This window comes from Neohortaea acidophila, assembly GCF_010093505.1.
Source record: "Neohortaea acidophila strain CBS 113389 unplaced genomic scaffold BDY17scaffold_11, whole genome shotgun sequence".
In the NCBI taxonomy this organism is placed as follows: domain Eukaryota; kingdom Fungi; phylum Ascomycota; class Dothideomycetes; order Mycosphaerellales; family Teratosphaeriaceae; genus Neohortaea; species Neohortaea acidophila.
The window spans coordinates 559,358-575,717 of NW_022985520.1; the positions used below are offsets into that span (position 1 = coordinate 559,358).

Genomic DNA, 16,360 nt, shown 5'->3' on the forward strand with positions numbered 1-16,360 from the left:
GCGAAGAGCGATGAAGTCTTGCGAGCTCGTTAACTCGCTTTCGCTTCCGATGACCAACCGACCCCCACCGCAGCCTCGTGAGCGCCGAAGTTTGTAATCCAATTCCGGCGCCCGGGATTTCACTCCGGACCGGAGTCCGAAACACCGCAACGTCGAAGGTTAAGTGTTCGTCATAGTCCACACATCACTCACGGGTATTCAAAGATCGCGATCGGAACGCATTGTGTGTATTGTTCATCTCTTCATAACAAGAAGCACGCTCGTAACAAACGCACCACCGCGAGTCCAGCTCTCCGTCAATACATATCAACTGCAACCGTCTGCTCGGCCATTGACATCGCGCGTCCCAAGCATACCCTAACTAATACTATCCCAAACCCAAGCAGGTAAAATTGCAAATCTTCCAATCTATCGGGGTAATCTGAAAGCACGAAAAAGGTATCATTGCCGAAAATCAGAAACAAAAAGAACGAAACGCGGAAAAGATCGAAGCTCTATGTCTCGTCGTGTACGGTTGGTGTGTCCGAAGAAATTCGTCCAAGAAGGTATATTGTGTCGAAAGAAGGATCGCGTGTGAGCAAGAGAAAAGGTCGAAAGCTGGCCCCAGATGCCAACCTGATCGTGAGCATCGTTGCTTCACAAGCTCATCGTCAACCACTCCCACTCCTGCGGCCCCGACATCATCTCCGGCGAAATACCAGGAGGCAAGCCCTCGGCCTTGTCGTTGCCGTTCGGCCCTCCCCTGGCACCGCCACCTTGCGGGCCCATGGGAGCCTGCATCGACACCAGATTCGGCTGCGAGGAGATCGGATTCGAAGCGGACAGTGTCGCGGAGCGCGGCGTAGTTGACATCGCCGCGTTCCCGATCCCTGCAGGCCTTTTGGCGCCCACCGCGTCGGCATCGGGCATTTCCGTGTCGGCGGGGTTTGATGCTGCGATGCTTGCTCTGCTCTGGCGGCGGGCGCGGCGCGGCGCAACTGGGCGAGTAGACGTTGGCGCGAGAGGCGCGGAGGATTGGGCTGGAGCTGGCTTGGGAGGCCCGGGAGCAATGGCAATCACTTGTTTGACGGGTTTGTCGTTGTTCGTAGAGGCTGTGGGCGTGCTCGTGCCTGCACCGCCAGAGCCTGGGGTCTCGGGGTCTGCGTTACCGGATCTTGCCGCGGCGCTGGTCGATGCTTGAGCGACCGAGTTCTTCCGACTTGCCGCCTTCTTGGATCGCGAGGTGCCGACGGGAGCGGTGGCGCCGCTGCCACGATTGCGCTTCTTGATGACGTCTGTTTTCAAGCTGAGCGGCCGGACAACACCATGGAGCTTGAGGAACAAGCCGCACGCGTTGCACAGCGGCTGTCCTTCGGGATTGCGTCGCCATAGAGGCGTTGTTTGGGTATAGCAGTTGGTACAGGTGGGCGGTGCGCCACCATTGTCACCACCCGGTCTTGGACTTCCGGGTCGAGATGGCATTGCGGACGATAGACCAGACTCGGGAGGGGAAGACGGGGAGGACTGCGTTTGGAAGGTGTACATCCCGGTAGCCATGGCCGCGGTGTTCGGCGTGGACGTTGCACGCGGGAGCTTTCGTGTTCGCGGGTCGGCCATGCGATTCCGCATTTCACTGACCGACGCCGCAGAGCCATGGCCTCTGTTCAGGCCGCCTTGCTCCCACTGCTGCGTCTGCGGGATCATCTCGGTATGCCCAATCGTGACACCCTTCCTTGCAGAATTGGGATAGCGGCCGGAAGTCGAGCTGTATTGACTCGCTCTGTCCCAGTTGTAGCCGTGGTACATGTCCATGGTCTGCTCGTCCAAGGAGGAGTAGCTTTGCATATGCATGCCCGGATCTTGAAATTGCATAGAGTCGTCGTCATCTTCATCCTCGTCGGCTCCAAACGTGAACATGTGGTCGGGCCGGGTAGTGGGCAGGCTCATCGGGGCGAAGTCTTGCGGAATGATTTGCGATGGGTCGAGGGTACCGGGTATTTGAAAAGCGGACGAGGAGGAGAACGAATGTGAAGGGTCGGCGGCAGAAATGCCGCCAAACAGCTGATCGGGTTGTGAGCTGAACATGAATTGTTGCTGGGATGCACTCTGCGAGAGCCCGGTAGAGTGCGAGTATGGGAGCCGGCCGAAATTGAGCGATTGTGAGGATGAGAAGAGGTTGAGCTGATCGTCGGGAAGGGGCTGCGGGGTGGATACTGTGGACGGGTATGACGATGCGATGGGAGAATGGAGATTGCTGGCGTGTCGTGGAGGGCCCATGGATCCATGAGGGGTGTACAAGTTGGTGAAGGAAGCATCATTTAACAGCGGGGAGCCCACGGGCGTAAAGGTGAATTGCTGGGGCACGGACCCGGCGGAGTTCAAGATGGGGTCGTTTTCGAGGTTAAAGGTGTCCAAGTTGAAGGGGATCGAGGAATGCTGGGCTTGAGGGGCGAACGTGGTGAGAGTGGTCATGGTGGGGTCGAGGGAGTAGCTGTTGAGAGCAGCTTCATCGGCCACATTATGTGAGACGCCGGTGACGGGCGGGACCAGCGGCGAAGCATCGGCTCGCCGCTTAGGAGGCTTCGAAAAGTGTCAGTAATACGTCTTGCGCGAGAGTTACGTCAGAAGAGCATACCCTCCGTTCGTCAATACTAGTCTTGCGCACGTGCCGCGGGACATATCCGAACTCTTGCGTGCTTCGATCGTAGTCTCTAGACGGTGCGGAGGCTCGTGAGATGTGTAAGTCGTCCATCGCCGTCCGTTGCTGCGCTTTAATCGGGATCGCTGAACGCCCGGCACTGGCTGGAGAAGTTCCATCGGTCACACCGCTCGATGGGGCCGGAGAGATGCCGGCGGGAGAGGCGATGGAGGAAGGGACGAGAAAGTCGTCCAGATTCATCTGACCGTCGTCGTGTTGTGCGTTGGCTTGCTCCGAAGACTTTCGTAGCTGTGCGATTCCACTCGGCGCGTTTCGAGAGGGCGGGAGGTTCAGGAGGCTGCTGTCGTGGTCAGTGTATGTCTGCGAGGGCGCGGCGGATGAATGCACTCACCCCTGCCTCTCCAGCTCTTTCCGCCGCAGGTTCATCGACATCAAGCGCCATGTCAGATTCTCCATACGCTCGCGATTGGGCAGCTGGTTTTTCTGCTTGTGGTACAGCTTCCAGATCTGCGTGCCAAGCGGGTCGTTTTTCTGCATCTCCTCCGGATTCTCGGCCTCGAGATCGCCCGCATCATTCTTCCATTCGTCGAAGACGGATGTGCGCAAGAGGCCCTGGGAGGTGGCGGAGTCGTGGGGAGACAGATCCAGCCTGCCGTCGAGATTGCTGAGCGTGCTGGCGGACGTCAGCGACTGGATGGCCGAGGAGGCGCCGGAAGCGGTGTCGAAGGCGGAGGAGGGCCCGGGAGGGGAGGAGGAGGGCGGGAGGGTGGTGGCGATGTTCAAAGCAGCGCGGGCGTGGCCGTGTGGGAAGATGTCGTGCATATTGACGACCCCACGCTCGCGCGCAGCATTGCGAGACTCGGCGTCCCGCGGGTGGACGGCGGCGGGAGCGTACATGCAGTCGCAGGCAAGGCCGGTCGGGCAGACACGCGCATGCAAGTCGCAGCGCACGTGCTTGGAGGGGTGGAGGAGGGGAGGGAGAGGTGCAGACGGTGCTGGCAGTGCAGTTGGTGGAGTGGATGGGCGATGACTGATGGGCGCACGCACATGTCAACCGCGGCCTATTCCCGACGGCCAAGCGCCACTTGCCCCTTTCGGCAGGCGTGCAAGTGAGAGTGGAGTGGCCGCTCCTCAGCATCCGCCTCGCCCACCCAACATCTCACTGCATCCTCCGTGCCGCTTCCTGCGCGCGCACTAGCCCAACCTTGCTTGCAACTTCACCCGACCGGAAACCCGTGTCCCGCCAACGACACTGCTGCTCGAGCTGGCCCGCCCCCACGCGGCCTGCAGGTGCCCGAGATGAACCTACATCGAATCGCTGATGATCAGCGCGCCGGCTTGCCGGTGCTATGTCCTACATACTACAGTGCGGCCACGCCTGGCAAATGGCCACACGACATGGCCCGCGAGCGCCTCAGCTTGGCGTTTCGGGGAGAGATCACCGGGACCAAGCATCTTGAACCCACCCTATCGTGCAGTGCATTGCATCTGCCCAGGTAATGAAGCAGGGTCCCGCCCACTTTTTCCATCTCCTGCTCTTCTACTGGCCGTGAGAGTCATTCGCTGCATTTCGATAGCCGGGGGTATACTTTCCCCAGACACACCCAACACGAACTCTGATTTCCAAGAAACGTCGACTCGGAGGAGTACTGAGTTTCGGCAGCGTGACGTTAGGATGCAGCCGGCCGCTATTGCCACCTTTTCCGGATAATTCCATCCATGCTTCTGCCGCATGTCTGCACTGTGTATCGTCATGTTTACGGATGCGAGGCTCGGTCGCATGGACGGAGATTGGGTGCAAACACCGTACAAGCCCAGGGCTGTACCCAGTCTCTTCCCCACAGCCCGGTCTGCATCCCAAGCCGGGAAATTATCGCAGCATTGAAGTACGGCCGAAGAGTCGGCATTTGCTGAAGCGGGAAACACGCGACACGCCCCCCTGCTACCAATCGAAGAGCTCGGGAGTTTGCTTATTGCAACCTACCCGCCCACCTGAGATGTTTCTTCCCCAATAAACGCGCCAACCGTCGTCCTCCGTGTTCCAGGGCGAGACTCGGCGAATGCTCGAATGTCCAGAGCGCTGACTGGCGGCATCTGCAAAGAAAGGCCACAACGGCTGGGCGCAGTCCCACAAAAGTCGTCGATCCGCCCGCTCGCGAAACCTCCATTGGCCTCAACAAGAAGCTCTGCCGGCGGCGACAAATGCCTCTGGCGCTGTGTGAGAATCTCGACGAGCACCGAAAAAGCCTCAATGAATTACTTGACATGCGACGCACACGTTCTACAGTTGGCCAGACTCGCCTTTCTCACAATCTTTCCGAGTCTGCTGCTTTCACGTGCAAGTACAAGTACCCAAACGCCGCCGTGCGGGCGCGCGGGCGTTTCGCAGCGCGGCTGTGGCGTGGTGGCGAGCGGGCCCTAAATCTTACCAACAGCTGGTGGAGAGCGTCGGGTAAATTGGCTGTGGTTTGACCTGCATTGCCTGCTCAACGTCAGTCCTTGGCTACAGAACTGTGGCCTTTCAGGGTACACCGCTTCCACCACACCTCCTCTTGCTCTCGGTCTCGACTTCGTGCACTCCGGCTCAATAATCTCACAAGGGTTGCATCTTGGCGATGCTCAAGCTCGAGTAGCGAGAAAGAGTCGGCATGTCAAACATGCTCAAATGCTACCCATACACCACAGGAATGTCGAGCAAATCAGAGACCAATGGGCTATGGTAATCGTACTCGTGTCTGCTTTTCCTACCGCCCGTCTCTTTCATTTCATTTCAATCAACCTGTCACCGTCGTCTTCCCCTTTACCTCCTTCATTTCCACGTTATACCTCGACTGCGGTATGGACGCCACATCGCAAACCTCCTATGCGATCTGCCATAGACCTAAATCGGGCGAGTGGTGTTGCAAAGATCTACAGCACATGGGTGGTGTCTTGAGAGGTATACAGGCTGCGATGCAACATGACCGAAAAACGGGGAAGTTGGACTGCTGGCAAAATTGGCAGGACAAGTTTGTTGATTACTTCTCACATTACGATGCAGCATGGCCATGTTACCCTACAATTTCGCCGACCCGCCTTGCCTGTTTGCATGGCGTCAGCGGAGTAATGGGGAGAGCATTACCTGAGATCCAAGCGGTCAGAGATGTCGGGAAGGGAAAGGAAAGGGAAGTGCGCAAGCACTCACATAGTGTCGTGGAACCAGTCGAGCACAAACTTGTACGCCGCCTCGTAGTCCTTCTTCACCTTCGGGTCCTTCAAGTCGCTGCGCGCAGCCATGAAGCCGTGGATCTGCTCGGGCCACCACTTGACCACATTCTTCACCTTGATTTCCTTCTGCCACTTCTCCACATCCTCCTTCGGCTCGTCCTTGCTGGGCAGCATGGCGAAGGGAATAGTAACGCCGGCGGCATCGTTCGCATCCACCATGGCCGGGTGAGCGGCGACGGCAGACTTGAAGGGCGTGCCCTTTTGCGAAACGAGATTCACAATCTTGCCACCCCAGCAGAAGCCGAGGATGCCCCATTCTTGAATGCCATGCTTTGACTCCAGCTCTTTGAGGATCTTGGGGATGCGCTCGAGCGTCTTGGGCGGCGCGGCTTTGGTGTTGAAGAACTCGCCCAGCTTCTTGCCCTTCTCGTCGGTGTCGGGCGGGTACCACGAGATGTCTGCGGGCGAGCCCTCGAAGAAGTCTACCACAGCAGGGTCAGTGACCGGAATGGTGTGAAAGGAGTGAGAGGAGCATACCTGGCATGAAGACTTGGTAGGGCTTCTCATGGTCACCCGACGACAAGATATCCGCGCCCTGCAGCGTCTGGGGGAAGAAGCCGAAGATGTCGTAGATGACGAGGATGCCGCTCTTCGCGCTGCTGGAGCCGGTGTGGTAGGTCTTCAGGCCGTCGGATTGGATCCATTTGCCCTTCTCCTTGTAGCCGTCGTCCACAATGGGCGGGACCGTGCAGCAGGCGTGCGATTGCGTAGACATGGTTGCGTATGTGCGGATGCGGAAGTGGGTTGTCTGGGTTTGGGGAGTGATGTAACGAGATATCAAGGGGTTTGCTGCCTTGAGAGAGAGTGGACGGGATGAGAGTTGTTTGAGCAGGTAGGAAGGAGGGATGGGTAAACGTTGCATTGCTGAGCAGATTGGTAAGGTATATTATAGGCGCTCAATTTTCCTGCGGGCTTCTCCCGTTACGTCGTTGCAGGGGCATGCAGACCATTCATGTCGCTTTATCTGCTGCTCGTGTGGGGTCCTCATCCCATTGACGATGATTTCATAGCTCGTGGGGTGTGGAGGGGTAAATTCAGGGCTCGACGGAGCGATCCCCGAACAAGCCAAAGCTTACTGCGAGTATGCTTCAGCCTTCCGGTCATGTTGCGCTGGATCCAGTGCGATATCATGCTCATCCAAGCTTTGCTAATCTGTAAGTGACAAGGTAAAGCAAGAAGCACCCTAACCCGCGTCATTGCCTTCGTCACATCGTCAATCGGTAGCCAATTCAGCGCTGATTGGCAAAAGTCTTCCATCGACTAGTCATGGCAGCATCCACCAACCGGCCATCCTTGCGCGCCTCTCTCGCCTGCTCTCCACGCACCCCGTCGTCCGCAATCCAAAGGTCCAGGAAATACCCAAAGTCCTCCACCAATCTCGTCTCTCGGTCATAAGTAACCAGACTGTTCGTGGGAATGGCTTCGGTCGTCAACCAGTTGACCACACTTGGTGACAGCGGCGTGATTTTGCCGTGTTCCTTCAGCCGGCCCAGCCGTATCGCCACTGTCGGCATCTCGCGTCGTAGCTGGATGAGGAACATCAGCCACACCGTACGGCTGATCTCCCGCCGGTGCGCTCCGGGTAGCATGAGATTCCTTTGAGTGTCGTTGAGGGCGACATTTTCGAACGCCACCTTCTCCAATTGATCGAAGCCCTGCACAAACCGTAAGAGCTCCCGAGAATCGATCTCGAAATTCCACAGCTCCAGTGTAGAAAGCGTGTGGGCCAGAGTGTGCCATTGAGTCTGCCCTTCGGTCGTCAGTCCCCGGAGGCGATGGTTTCCCCCAGACTGCTGATCGGAGATGACAAGAGTTTTCAACTTGCGCATTCTATTGAGCACGTCGTTTGTCAAAATGTTGCTTTCCCGGTCCAGCTCACTGTATTCCCGACCGGCCCGCATGTAGCGCGGGGTCTGCGGCGGAGACGTGATCAGGGAGAAGTGTTGTAGCCGCTCTCCGAAGACATCGATTGCCCGTGCAGCAACATTGAGAGCAAAAGCGTGGCGAAGGAGATCCAGCCGGCCCCGAGGATGCGCTTCGAAAGACACCGACGTCACTGTTGCGGGTAGTAGTAGCATAACCACCACAAGCGCATCCAGTTCCAGCTTCAATCGGATGCATTCGCTGCGTGACGTCCTTGACTCGGAATCCGCAGGCAGTAGATCCGCACCATGAACCGAGTCTAAGTATCTGCTCTCGTCAAGCGATGTGCGTGACGCATTCGTCCACCCTGCAGACCTGCTCTGCCCGAAGGGTCCCAGTAGGCGAGACTCGTCGTCGGGAGTGGCAGTCGATGAAGACGAATCTAATGAGTTTTGCTTGCCGAAGATGTGGTAGCTGAAGTTGGTGACCCTCTTCTTGAGCTCCTCGCCATAAGGCCCAGAGAGATCAGCGTGCTCGCACTTCTCAAATAGCGAGCGAGCAACTTCCATTACGCTCTGGCGATGGCAGATTTCGACGGCACGTGTAGGGTCGTCGGGAATAGATGCCGGGTTGACCCAGTCGGACAAGGCTTCCGGAACAGCGAATCCAGGAATGACAAAGTCGGGGTCGACATACTGCCCGAACTCGGTCTGGATAAGGACAGAGCGCACATGCCGTGCAAGCTGTGGCTCGTATCTTCGGAGCCGGAAGAGGGTCGGCTCAATCAAGGCGCCATCGACCCAGCGTAACTTCAGGATGACGTGTCGGAAGAGCAGAGGGAGGACTGACTGCCGCAGCTGGACACAGGTGAGACTGATGTTGACGATGTCTGGTCGTTCCAGGTACAGCGATCTCGAGCGGTCCCAGTCGAGGTGGCTATAGACCCTGTCCAGAAGCTCGGTGGGCAGTGAGAGCAGCGTGGTGCTGCCCATGGCTGCAGCCTAGAGGATCAGATGTCGGTGGTCATCAAACCTGGATGTGAGAGGGTGAAACCCGGCTTGATAGGGGGGATCTCTGAGATCAGGCTCTTCACAAAATCATTGTGATCAGGGCCAGGTGGTGTGTCAATAGATGGACTGAGAGTGACTGATGGCAAGGTGAGGGCAAAGAGGCTGAAAGCCGGGGTGTGGCGTCGGGACGGGAGAGGCGCGAAACGCGTCGGGACAAGCGCGGAAGTGCCCGCGTATTTTATATAAAGTGCAATATGGAGATTTCATGGGTCAACTACACCTTCACCACCTCGACACCCCTCTTCACCTTCGGGGACGCCTACCGGTCTGGAAAGTCTCGTGCTCAGTGACCGCAAGACTCACGTGAAGAAGCGGTGACATCGTCCAGCCGGTTGCCTTTCAAGCTCTGCATTCCCGGAGCAAACGGTGCAGTCATCATCATTTTCTTGCCAACATCATCTTACTCTTCATGTCCCGAGAGATGCCATCGGTGCTAGCATAGTCTCATGTTCCCGCTACGTAACTCCTTCTTCGCTCTCATGGATGGAACAGCATGAAGGGGCGGGTTCATCGTTGCATTCACCTTCGACCGCCACCAATGAAGAGGAACAGCGTGTCTCTACTACAGTGACTCCCTGCGAAACTCTTCATTGGATCGCCATCGCTCTCACTGAGCGCTCACTGAGCGTTCAGTAAACCTCCAAAATGGGCCATGCAATCGTGCAGAGCTTAAAGTACGTTTTCCTTTGGCCGCATTCCACAGCAAGTAAGCACACCACTAACGCGCCTTCAAACTCAGCGAGCTCACTCAACTCGATCCCGGTCTGCACTGGTTCTGCCCTCGCTCCGCTGCGGCGGACTCTCGTGGTTTCTTTGACGAAGACGTTCTCGCAGACCTGCCGAAAGAATCCGACCACGACAAAGCAGCCCGGTTGCGCGAGATCGACAATGCCAACCAAAGGCGCGATGTGGCGTTAGACGTATGCAAGATCTTCGCTTACGATGGTGTCGATGCTCTGCCCTTCCAAGACCAATTACGACTCGCCCTGAAAGCCCAACTCACTCGCTGCGATGTCTGCGTGCGCGAATACCACCGCTCACGGAGCCTGCTCATGCAGAGACTGGAGTCGCAGTTTGATATTGAGGAAGTGAGACACTTCATGGACCAGTTCGATGCCATGAACATCACCCGCATTTCGAACGGCTTGAAAACCATGGAGGAAGCTCTGCTCACTCTGCCGCCGGACAAACGCAGCATCGCCGCTACTGGTGACGCCGGCATGTATGCTCTGTTCGAGGCCTTCCATTGCATCCCTTTCCTCAAGGACGAAGAGACGCTGCAGAAATCCCTGGATCGCCCTTTGGATCTCTTGCAGACCAAAAAGAAAGTCAAGCTCCCCAGCTATGCGCCCGGAATGGCCGCGTTTATCTTCTCTCACAATCAGGAAAGGCGTTCATGGGCGATGAAGAACTTCTCTGGCATCAGAAGACCCCTCACCAGCACGGAGTTTGAATACAGCGTGAAACCTTTCCTTGAAGCGGGTCTTGCTCGCGTCAACATTCTCGCCATGCAAAGGGATTTCCTACCAACTTTTTGGCGTGGTACGCGGGAGATCGTACTGAAACTCACAACAGACCTGATCGCCACGCACCTTCGAGCGATGGACAGCAATCTCTACACTGTCGGGTTGGAGCACTTCCAGATCGACGATGCCCACTTCACCGATTTGTTAGCAACCTATCAATTACTGGTCGAGCAGAGTCCCACCGATTTCTGGGATGCCATGGCACCTATCTCGGCCCAATCCGTCGTGGAAACGATCTTTCGAAGTCCGGCTTTGCAGAAAACGCTCAAAATCACTCAGGAGACGCAGCCGCTGCAGTTGGGGGAGAAGATGGAATGGACGGTCCAAATCACAAAGTCTCTGAAGCCCGTCAATGTCGTGGCCCCGGTGAAGGTCATCCTGGATCAGCTGCTGCATGCCATTCAAAAAGATCCATATTCCCGATATGCTCGCTCCGTTTGCTGGCAAAAGGGGCTAACGTGTCTTCTCACCGCCCTTCGCACCATGAGAGAGCATGTCAAAAGCGGACCCACCATCAGACACATGGTCCAGATCGTCGCGAAAGACCACATCCCTTTGGTCATGTCCGAATTGGATGGGATTGAGAAGAAGACCGAGATGCAAATCGACAAGACCGAGCAAATGTGTCTGGATATTGTTGAGTACACATTGGCTTTGGATGTCGCCGGACTGGCACAGGACCGGTACACGATCGTCAAAACCAAGGCTCTCGACCATGAGCTCAACATTAGTGGATTGGAGATGTGGAAGATGAGCATGCGACATGTGCGACCTGGGCATCCTTCACTCGCGGCCTCCATTCTCTACGGAATCCGTGATCTGCTTCTGCTAGAGACCTTTCCACCACGTCATATCTCGGCCACGTTGAAGCAGGCAGAGTTGTGGAATCTTGCCCTCGGTCGAGTGCAGACTTACGTGTGTAACGACCTTCTCGAACGCCTTGATGCGTTCGGTGCCGAGCAACTCGACGAGCTGTTCATGCTTCCAAGCGCGGCCAATGGCTTGATACATCTACTTTTCAGTGGCGAGGCAAGCGTGCATCAATCCGCACTGAACGTCCTCAAAGTCCTCAGCGGTCAGGACGAGCGTCGCGGCAGCATCATGCACATCATATCCGCCTTCCCAACGACCTCAGTGCCGTCAATCAACGAAGCTCTCGCCAGAATAGCTCGGCACAGGGTATTCGCTCCATGCTCCGTCACACTCAAGCTGTGTACAGATGTGTTGAGCTCCTTGTGCGACAGTCAGGATGGCATACTGAGATCGAAGAAGATCAGCGAAGATTCGATGAAGGGCATTGAGCTGTTCTGGGAACGCATTTGGCTGGTTCTCGGCATGATCTTCGAGCAGACTGAACCATGGAGCAACCACGGTTACGACAAGCAGATGCTGCAGGATTTCTGTCGCGAGACGATGGCTTTTGCCGACTACGCATTCGACCAGTATTCCATCATCGCCACTACCTTGCAGGGATCTGCCAAGGCTGCCAAAGGTCAGGTGAGGAAGATGCTGTTGGAGTTTCCAAAGTCGAGATTCTCGCAGATCACGAAATGGCTTCGCTTGAGGGACGAGTATCTCATCAACAAGGCTGTTACACTGACGACGAAGATTCTTGGTCGTTTGCAGGAAGTGGGCATCCAGATCGATGACGGCGCAGCTCAATACCTTCAGAACGTTGTCACAAGTACCGACAAGAATGCAGTGGTCAGGACCAAGCTGTCTCCACAGCAGAAAGCGGAGCTGCAACGAGCCCTCGAGAATCATACCGGAGAGAGCATCGCTGAAGTTGTGGAGATTTCTTCTGCAGATGTACGAAAGAAGCAGTCTAGTCTGGAAGGATGGACCTCAAGTGCTAGGGGCAGTGGGGCTTCTACACCAGTCAGCGATGCTGGTCGGGCCTCCAAGCCGGGGACGATCGATGTCGACGCCTGGTCCGAAGCGGCGAAGCGTCGGAAAGAGGCGCAGGCTAAAGAAGAGGCGGAGATGAAGAAAATAATGAACACCATCCCTGGAAGTGAGGCGCAAAGGAAGAAGCTACTCTTACAGCAGAAGAAGCCAACTTCGACGCCCGCGATCGTCAAGTCGGCGCAGAAGAACCAAGAAGCGGCGAACGATTTCCTGCTCAAGCGTCAACGGGAGAAGGAGGAAGCTGCGAAACGAAAGGCAGCGGCAGTGGCCAAAGCGAATGGCGTTGTTGGTGTTGGAAGCGGTGTCACCGGCCTGGGTGATATCGGCAAAGATCATTCAATGAAGGGTCAGAACGTGATGGTCTCGTCTGATGAGGAGAGCGAGGAGGATGAGGAGGACGAGCTGGATGTCGAGCTGTTCGGACTCGGGCCCGGCAAGAAGAAGACCGCGCGCCCTAACGTTGATCCGAATGGCGCGCTCGGGCTAAAAGCAGAGCAGAAGAATGCTCCGACGAGAATCCACAGAACACAGAGGAGTCTAAAGGATCAAAGGGCAAGACTGGCACCAGATCTGACGCCACTACATCGAATCATCTTGGGCTGGGATTTCTTCCACGAAGGCGACTACCCTCCTGGATCAAAAGAGCACCAATTCCGCGGCGTGTCGAATTCCTTCACCGATCCAATCACCTACCGAGACACCTTTCAGCCGTTGCTGACCTTGGAAGCATGGCAAGGGATGGTGAAAGCACGGGAAGAGACCGTCGCCAAGCCGTACGAAGTGAAGATCCAGAATCGCACGAATGTCGACTCCTTCATTGAGCTCAGCAGCTTGATCGGACACCAGGAGAATCGCGAGGTTCAGATACAAGAAGGAGACATCATTCTACTTTCGAAGGTCAAGAACGCCGTTGCAGACTCAACTGCACCGCACTGTCTGGCTCGCGTCTACCGTGTGAAGCGGCAAAAAGCATTCCTGGAAATCGTCTATCAGGTCGTGTCTGGCTCGAGCTTAGCTCCCTCGCTGCTCCAGCAAGCCACGGTCTGGGGTGTCAAGATCCAGACCATCGTTCCATTGGAGCGAGAGTATGGCGCATTGCAGGCGTTGCAGTATTACGACCTCTGCAACCAGATTGTGCAAGCGAAACCATCCAAGCGAATCACATTCAGCGAAAGGCAAATCGCAGCCTATCAAGATGTCTGGAATGTCAACCGTGCGCAGAGTGAGGCCATCAATGCCGCGCTGACGAATGAAGGGTTCTCCCTTATCCAGGGACCGCCTGGCTCCGGCAAGACGAAGACAATCGTTGCGATTGTCGGAGGTCTGCTGACGCAAGCATTGAGTGCCTCTAACACCGGCACGAAAATTGCCATGCCCAAGGTCAACGGCGATGCCAACTCTGGCGCAGATGCTCCACCCAGAAAGTTGCTCGTGTGTGCACCTAGCAATGCGGCGGTTGATGAATTGGTCATGCGCTTGAAAGAAGGGGTCAAGACCAAGAGTGGAAGACATCACAAGCTGAACGTGGTCCGCATTGGCCGCAGTGAAGCCATCAACCAGCAGGTCCTGGATGTGACGATGGACGAGCTGGTGGCGCAGCGCATGGGGACTGCCGACAACGATCAGAAGATGCGAGAGAAGAACGCAGAGCTCTTCAAGGAGCATGAGAAGGTGTCGACCGAACTGCGTGAGCTGTCTGCAAAGAGAGACAGCGGGTCCATCATCGGCAAAGCCCTCTCCGACATGGAGTCTGACCTACTGGCCTTGCGTAAGCGAAAGAGAGATCTGGGAGTCCGCATTGATAACGCAAAGGACGCCGAACGCAACGCGAATCGGCAAGCGGAACTGAACAGGAAGAGAGCGCAGCAAGCTGTTCTCGACGATGCACACGTTATTTGCGCGACCTTGAGTGGCAGTGGTCACGACATGTTCCAAAGCATGAACATCGACCTCGAGACGGTGATCATCGATGAAGCGGCGCAGTGCGTCGAGATGAGCTCGCTCATCCCGTTGAAGTACGGCTGCGTCAAGTGCATTCTGGTCGGTGATCCGAAACAACTTCCACCCACGGTCTTCTCGAAAGAGGCAGCCAAGTTCCAGTACGAACAGTCGCTCTTCGTCCGGATGCAAAACAACTTTGCCAATGAAGTTCATCTGCTCGACACGCAGTACCGCATGCATCCGCAAATCTCACTCTTCCCATCCAAGACATTCTATGATGCGCTACTCAAGGACGGACCAGGTATGGCTGGTTTGCGCGAGCGGCCATGGCACAAGAGCGCGCTCCTCGCCCCGTACAAGTTCTACGACGTCGCCGGTCAACATCAAGCTGCTCCGAAAGGTCATTCCCTGGTCAATCTGGCAGAGATTGATATCGCAATGCTACTCTACCAGCGACTGATATCGGACCAACCAAACTACGACTTCACCTCCAAAATCGGCATCATCACGCCCTACAAGTCACAGCTGAACGCCTTGAAGACCAAATTCCCCGCGCGGTTCGGAGATTCTGTCTTTCAGAACGTCGAATTCAATACCACCGATGCGTTTCAGGGGCGAGAGAGCGAGATCATCATCTTCTCCTGTGTGAGAGCTTCACCCGCTGGTGGCATTGGCTTCTTGCAGGATGTTCGACGTATGAATGTCGGACTAACGCGAGCCAAGTCGAGTTTGTGGGTGCTGGGGAATTCGGAGAGTCTCGTTCGCGGACAGTTCTGGAGGAAGCTGGTGGAAGATGCAAAGGCCAGAGATTGCTACACCAGCGGTGATCTCAAGGGCATGCTGAGTCAAGCGTCGTCGCATTTCCCAGCGCCTGCAATCACTACCGCCGCTATGTTGGATGGGAGCTCCGAGGTTCAGACGATTGACCGCACCTCTGGCATAAATCCGACAAGGAATGGGGCAGGTTCTGCGCCGGCGGAGCCTCGTCTTCCAATCTCGGCGGTGCAGGATAGTCGGGCTGATCGCATGGAGGGCATTCGCTACCGAGCCGAGGATCGCCTGCAAAGCAAGAAACCTACAGCATCGACAAACGAGAGCCGTTCTGCGCAGCCTCTCAAGGAGCCGATCGATAAGTCAATCGATCAAGAAGACATCGAGATGCGCAACGCCGACGACGAAGCCGCGATGTCGAATCGCTCCTCTGTCTCCAGATCCGCCACGCCACTCTCAGCAGCGGAGGAGAAGAAGCGGCCGGCTGGTGGAGCAGGGACGGCTCGGCCAGGCAGTGTGGCGCCTGCGCCTGTTGCACAACATCTCAAAAAGAGACCTGCGCCAAGCCCGTTTATGCCGCGGAAGCAGGCCAAGCCAAAGCAGTGAGAGAGGAGGGCGGATCTGGTCTGTTATGAGATCTGGTCGATATTGCGGCTTGGTCGCAATGGTTCCAAGACGTTGTCTTACTCGATGAAACCGTGCGTGAATAGAGAGCACCAAGTGATCACCAACAGGGAACTTTCTCACATTCACCGTATTCCCTTGGTCCTTCCTTTCCTTCTACATTACACGCTCTAGAAGCATCCTCTTGACAGCGGCCCCCATCCCACGCCGTTTTGGCTCCACAACTTTCGGTGCGTGTACAACCATGCACCCCTCCTCTCTTGTTCGCGGAGTACAGAATCACTAACCTTGTTTTCTCTCGTTTTGCCCTTCGAAATCGGTGCATGCATGTACCCCCCCGGTCGATTGCGACACGTACCGCTGTAGCTTGCATTTGTCCCTTGCATCGTCCCCGGCTGGGCTTTCTCTCTGCCGCGTTTTCGATACATCTTTTCTCTATCTCTTTGGCTACTGAGTTGCGTGATTTATTGCTAGAGCTAATGCCACACCTCGGTCCTGTACGCATTCGGCAGACGGGGCAGGAACACATGTCAGAGGCGCTCGTTGGCGGCCTTTTCGCCGCCACTACGTGCTTGGATGCAGCTTGACCTGTCGTGGCACACGGCGCTGTGCTGCTATCGAGAAAAGTTGCCCTGCGCGGCGCTTGTGATCAGTTCAACGGGGAGCGAAAGGTAAAGCAGATTCAGATTGTCTTTGCTCTTGCGAGCCACTCGATTTGCGATGGAGATCGGGGTTCTTGTCGATCCCCTCGT

The 16,360-nt window shown here is 56.2% G+C and overlaps 4 protein-coding genes across 4 annotated transcripts; 1 reads left to right on the forward strand and 3 right to left on the reverse strand.

Annotated features, from left to right (window-relative positions):
* Window positions 1-208: 208 nt before the first annotated feature.
* BDY17DRAFT_304246 (uncharacterized protein) lies at window positions 209-3,708 on the reverse strand. The gene is made up of 3 exons (XM_033734697.1): window positions 3,030-3,708; window positions 2,615-2,975; window positions 209-2,559 (listed from the first exon to the last, which is right to left on the reverse strand). The coding sequence occupies exons 1-3, from the start codon at window positions 3,533-3,535 to the stop codon at window positions 637-639; spliced, it is 2,790 nt and encodes a 929-aa protein (XP_033586159.1). The 5' UTR covers window positions 3,536-3,708; the 3' UTR covers window positions 209-636.
* Window positions 3,709-5,818: 2,110 nt separating this feature from the next.
* On the reverse strand, window positions 5,819-6,620 carry BDY17DRAFT_257310 (Alpha/Beta hydrolase protein; the record flags this gene model as incomplete). The annotated part of the gene is made up of 2 exons (XM_033731674.1): window positions 5,819-6,327; window positions 6,383-6,620. The coding sequence occupies 2 exons, from the start codon at window positions 6,618-6,620 to the stop codon at window positions 5,819-5,821; spliced, it is 747 nt and encodes a 248-aa protein (XP_033586160.1).
* A 514-nt stretch (window positions 6,621-7,134) lies between these two features.
* On the reverse strand, window positions 7,135-8,760 carry BDY17DRAFT_313378 (uncharacterized protein; the record flags this gene model as incomplete). Its single annotated transcript, XM_033735707.1, has 1 exon — window positions 7,135-8,760. One exon carries the CDS (start codon window positions 8,758-8,760, stop codon window positions 7,135-7,137), a length of 1,626 nt encoding a protein of 541 aa, XP_033586161.1.
* Window positions 8,761-9,483: 723 nt separating this feature from the next.
* BDY17DRAFT_327546 (SEN1 N terminal-domain-containing protein) lies at window positions 9,484-15,590 on the forward strand (the record flags this gene model as incomplete). Its single annotated transcript, XM_033737688.1, has 2 exons — window positions 9,484-9,512; window positions 9,578-15,590. The coding sequence occupies 2 exons, from the start codon at window positions 9,484-9,486 to the stop codon at window positions 15,588-15,590; spliced, it is 6,042 nt and encodes a 2,013-aa protein (XP_033586162.1).
* Window positions 15,591-16,360: the final 770 nt, after the last annotated feature.

Bases quoted from the DNA above. Each gene is read 5' to 3' on its own strand.
- BDY17DRAFT_304246 (XM_033734697.1), bottom strand. From the start codon at position 3,535: ATGTACGCTCCCGCCGCCGTCCACCCGCGGGACGCCGAGTCTCGCAAT. The intron at 2,976-3,029 runs GTGAGTGCATTC...CCACGACAGCAG, and splicing joins AAAGAGCTGGAGAGGCAGGG to CCTCCTGAACCTCCCGCCCT. The intron at 2,560-2,614 runs GTATGCTCTTCT...CACTTTTCGAAG, and splicing joins CTAGTATTGACGAACGGAGG to CCTCCTAAGCGGCGAGCCGA.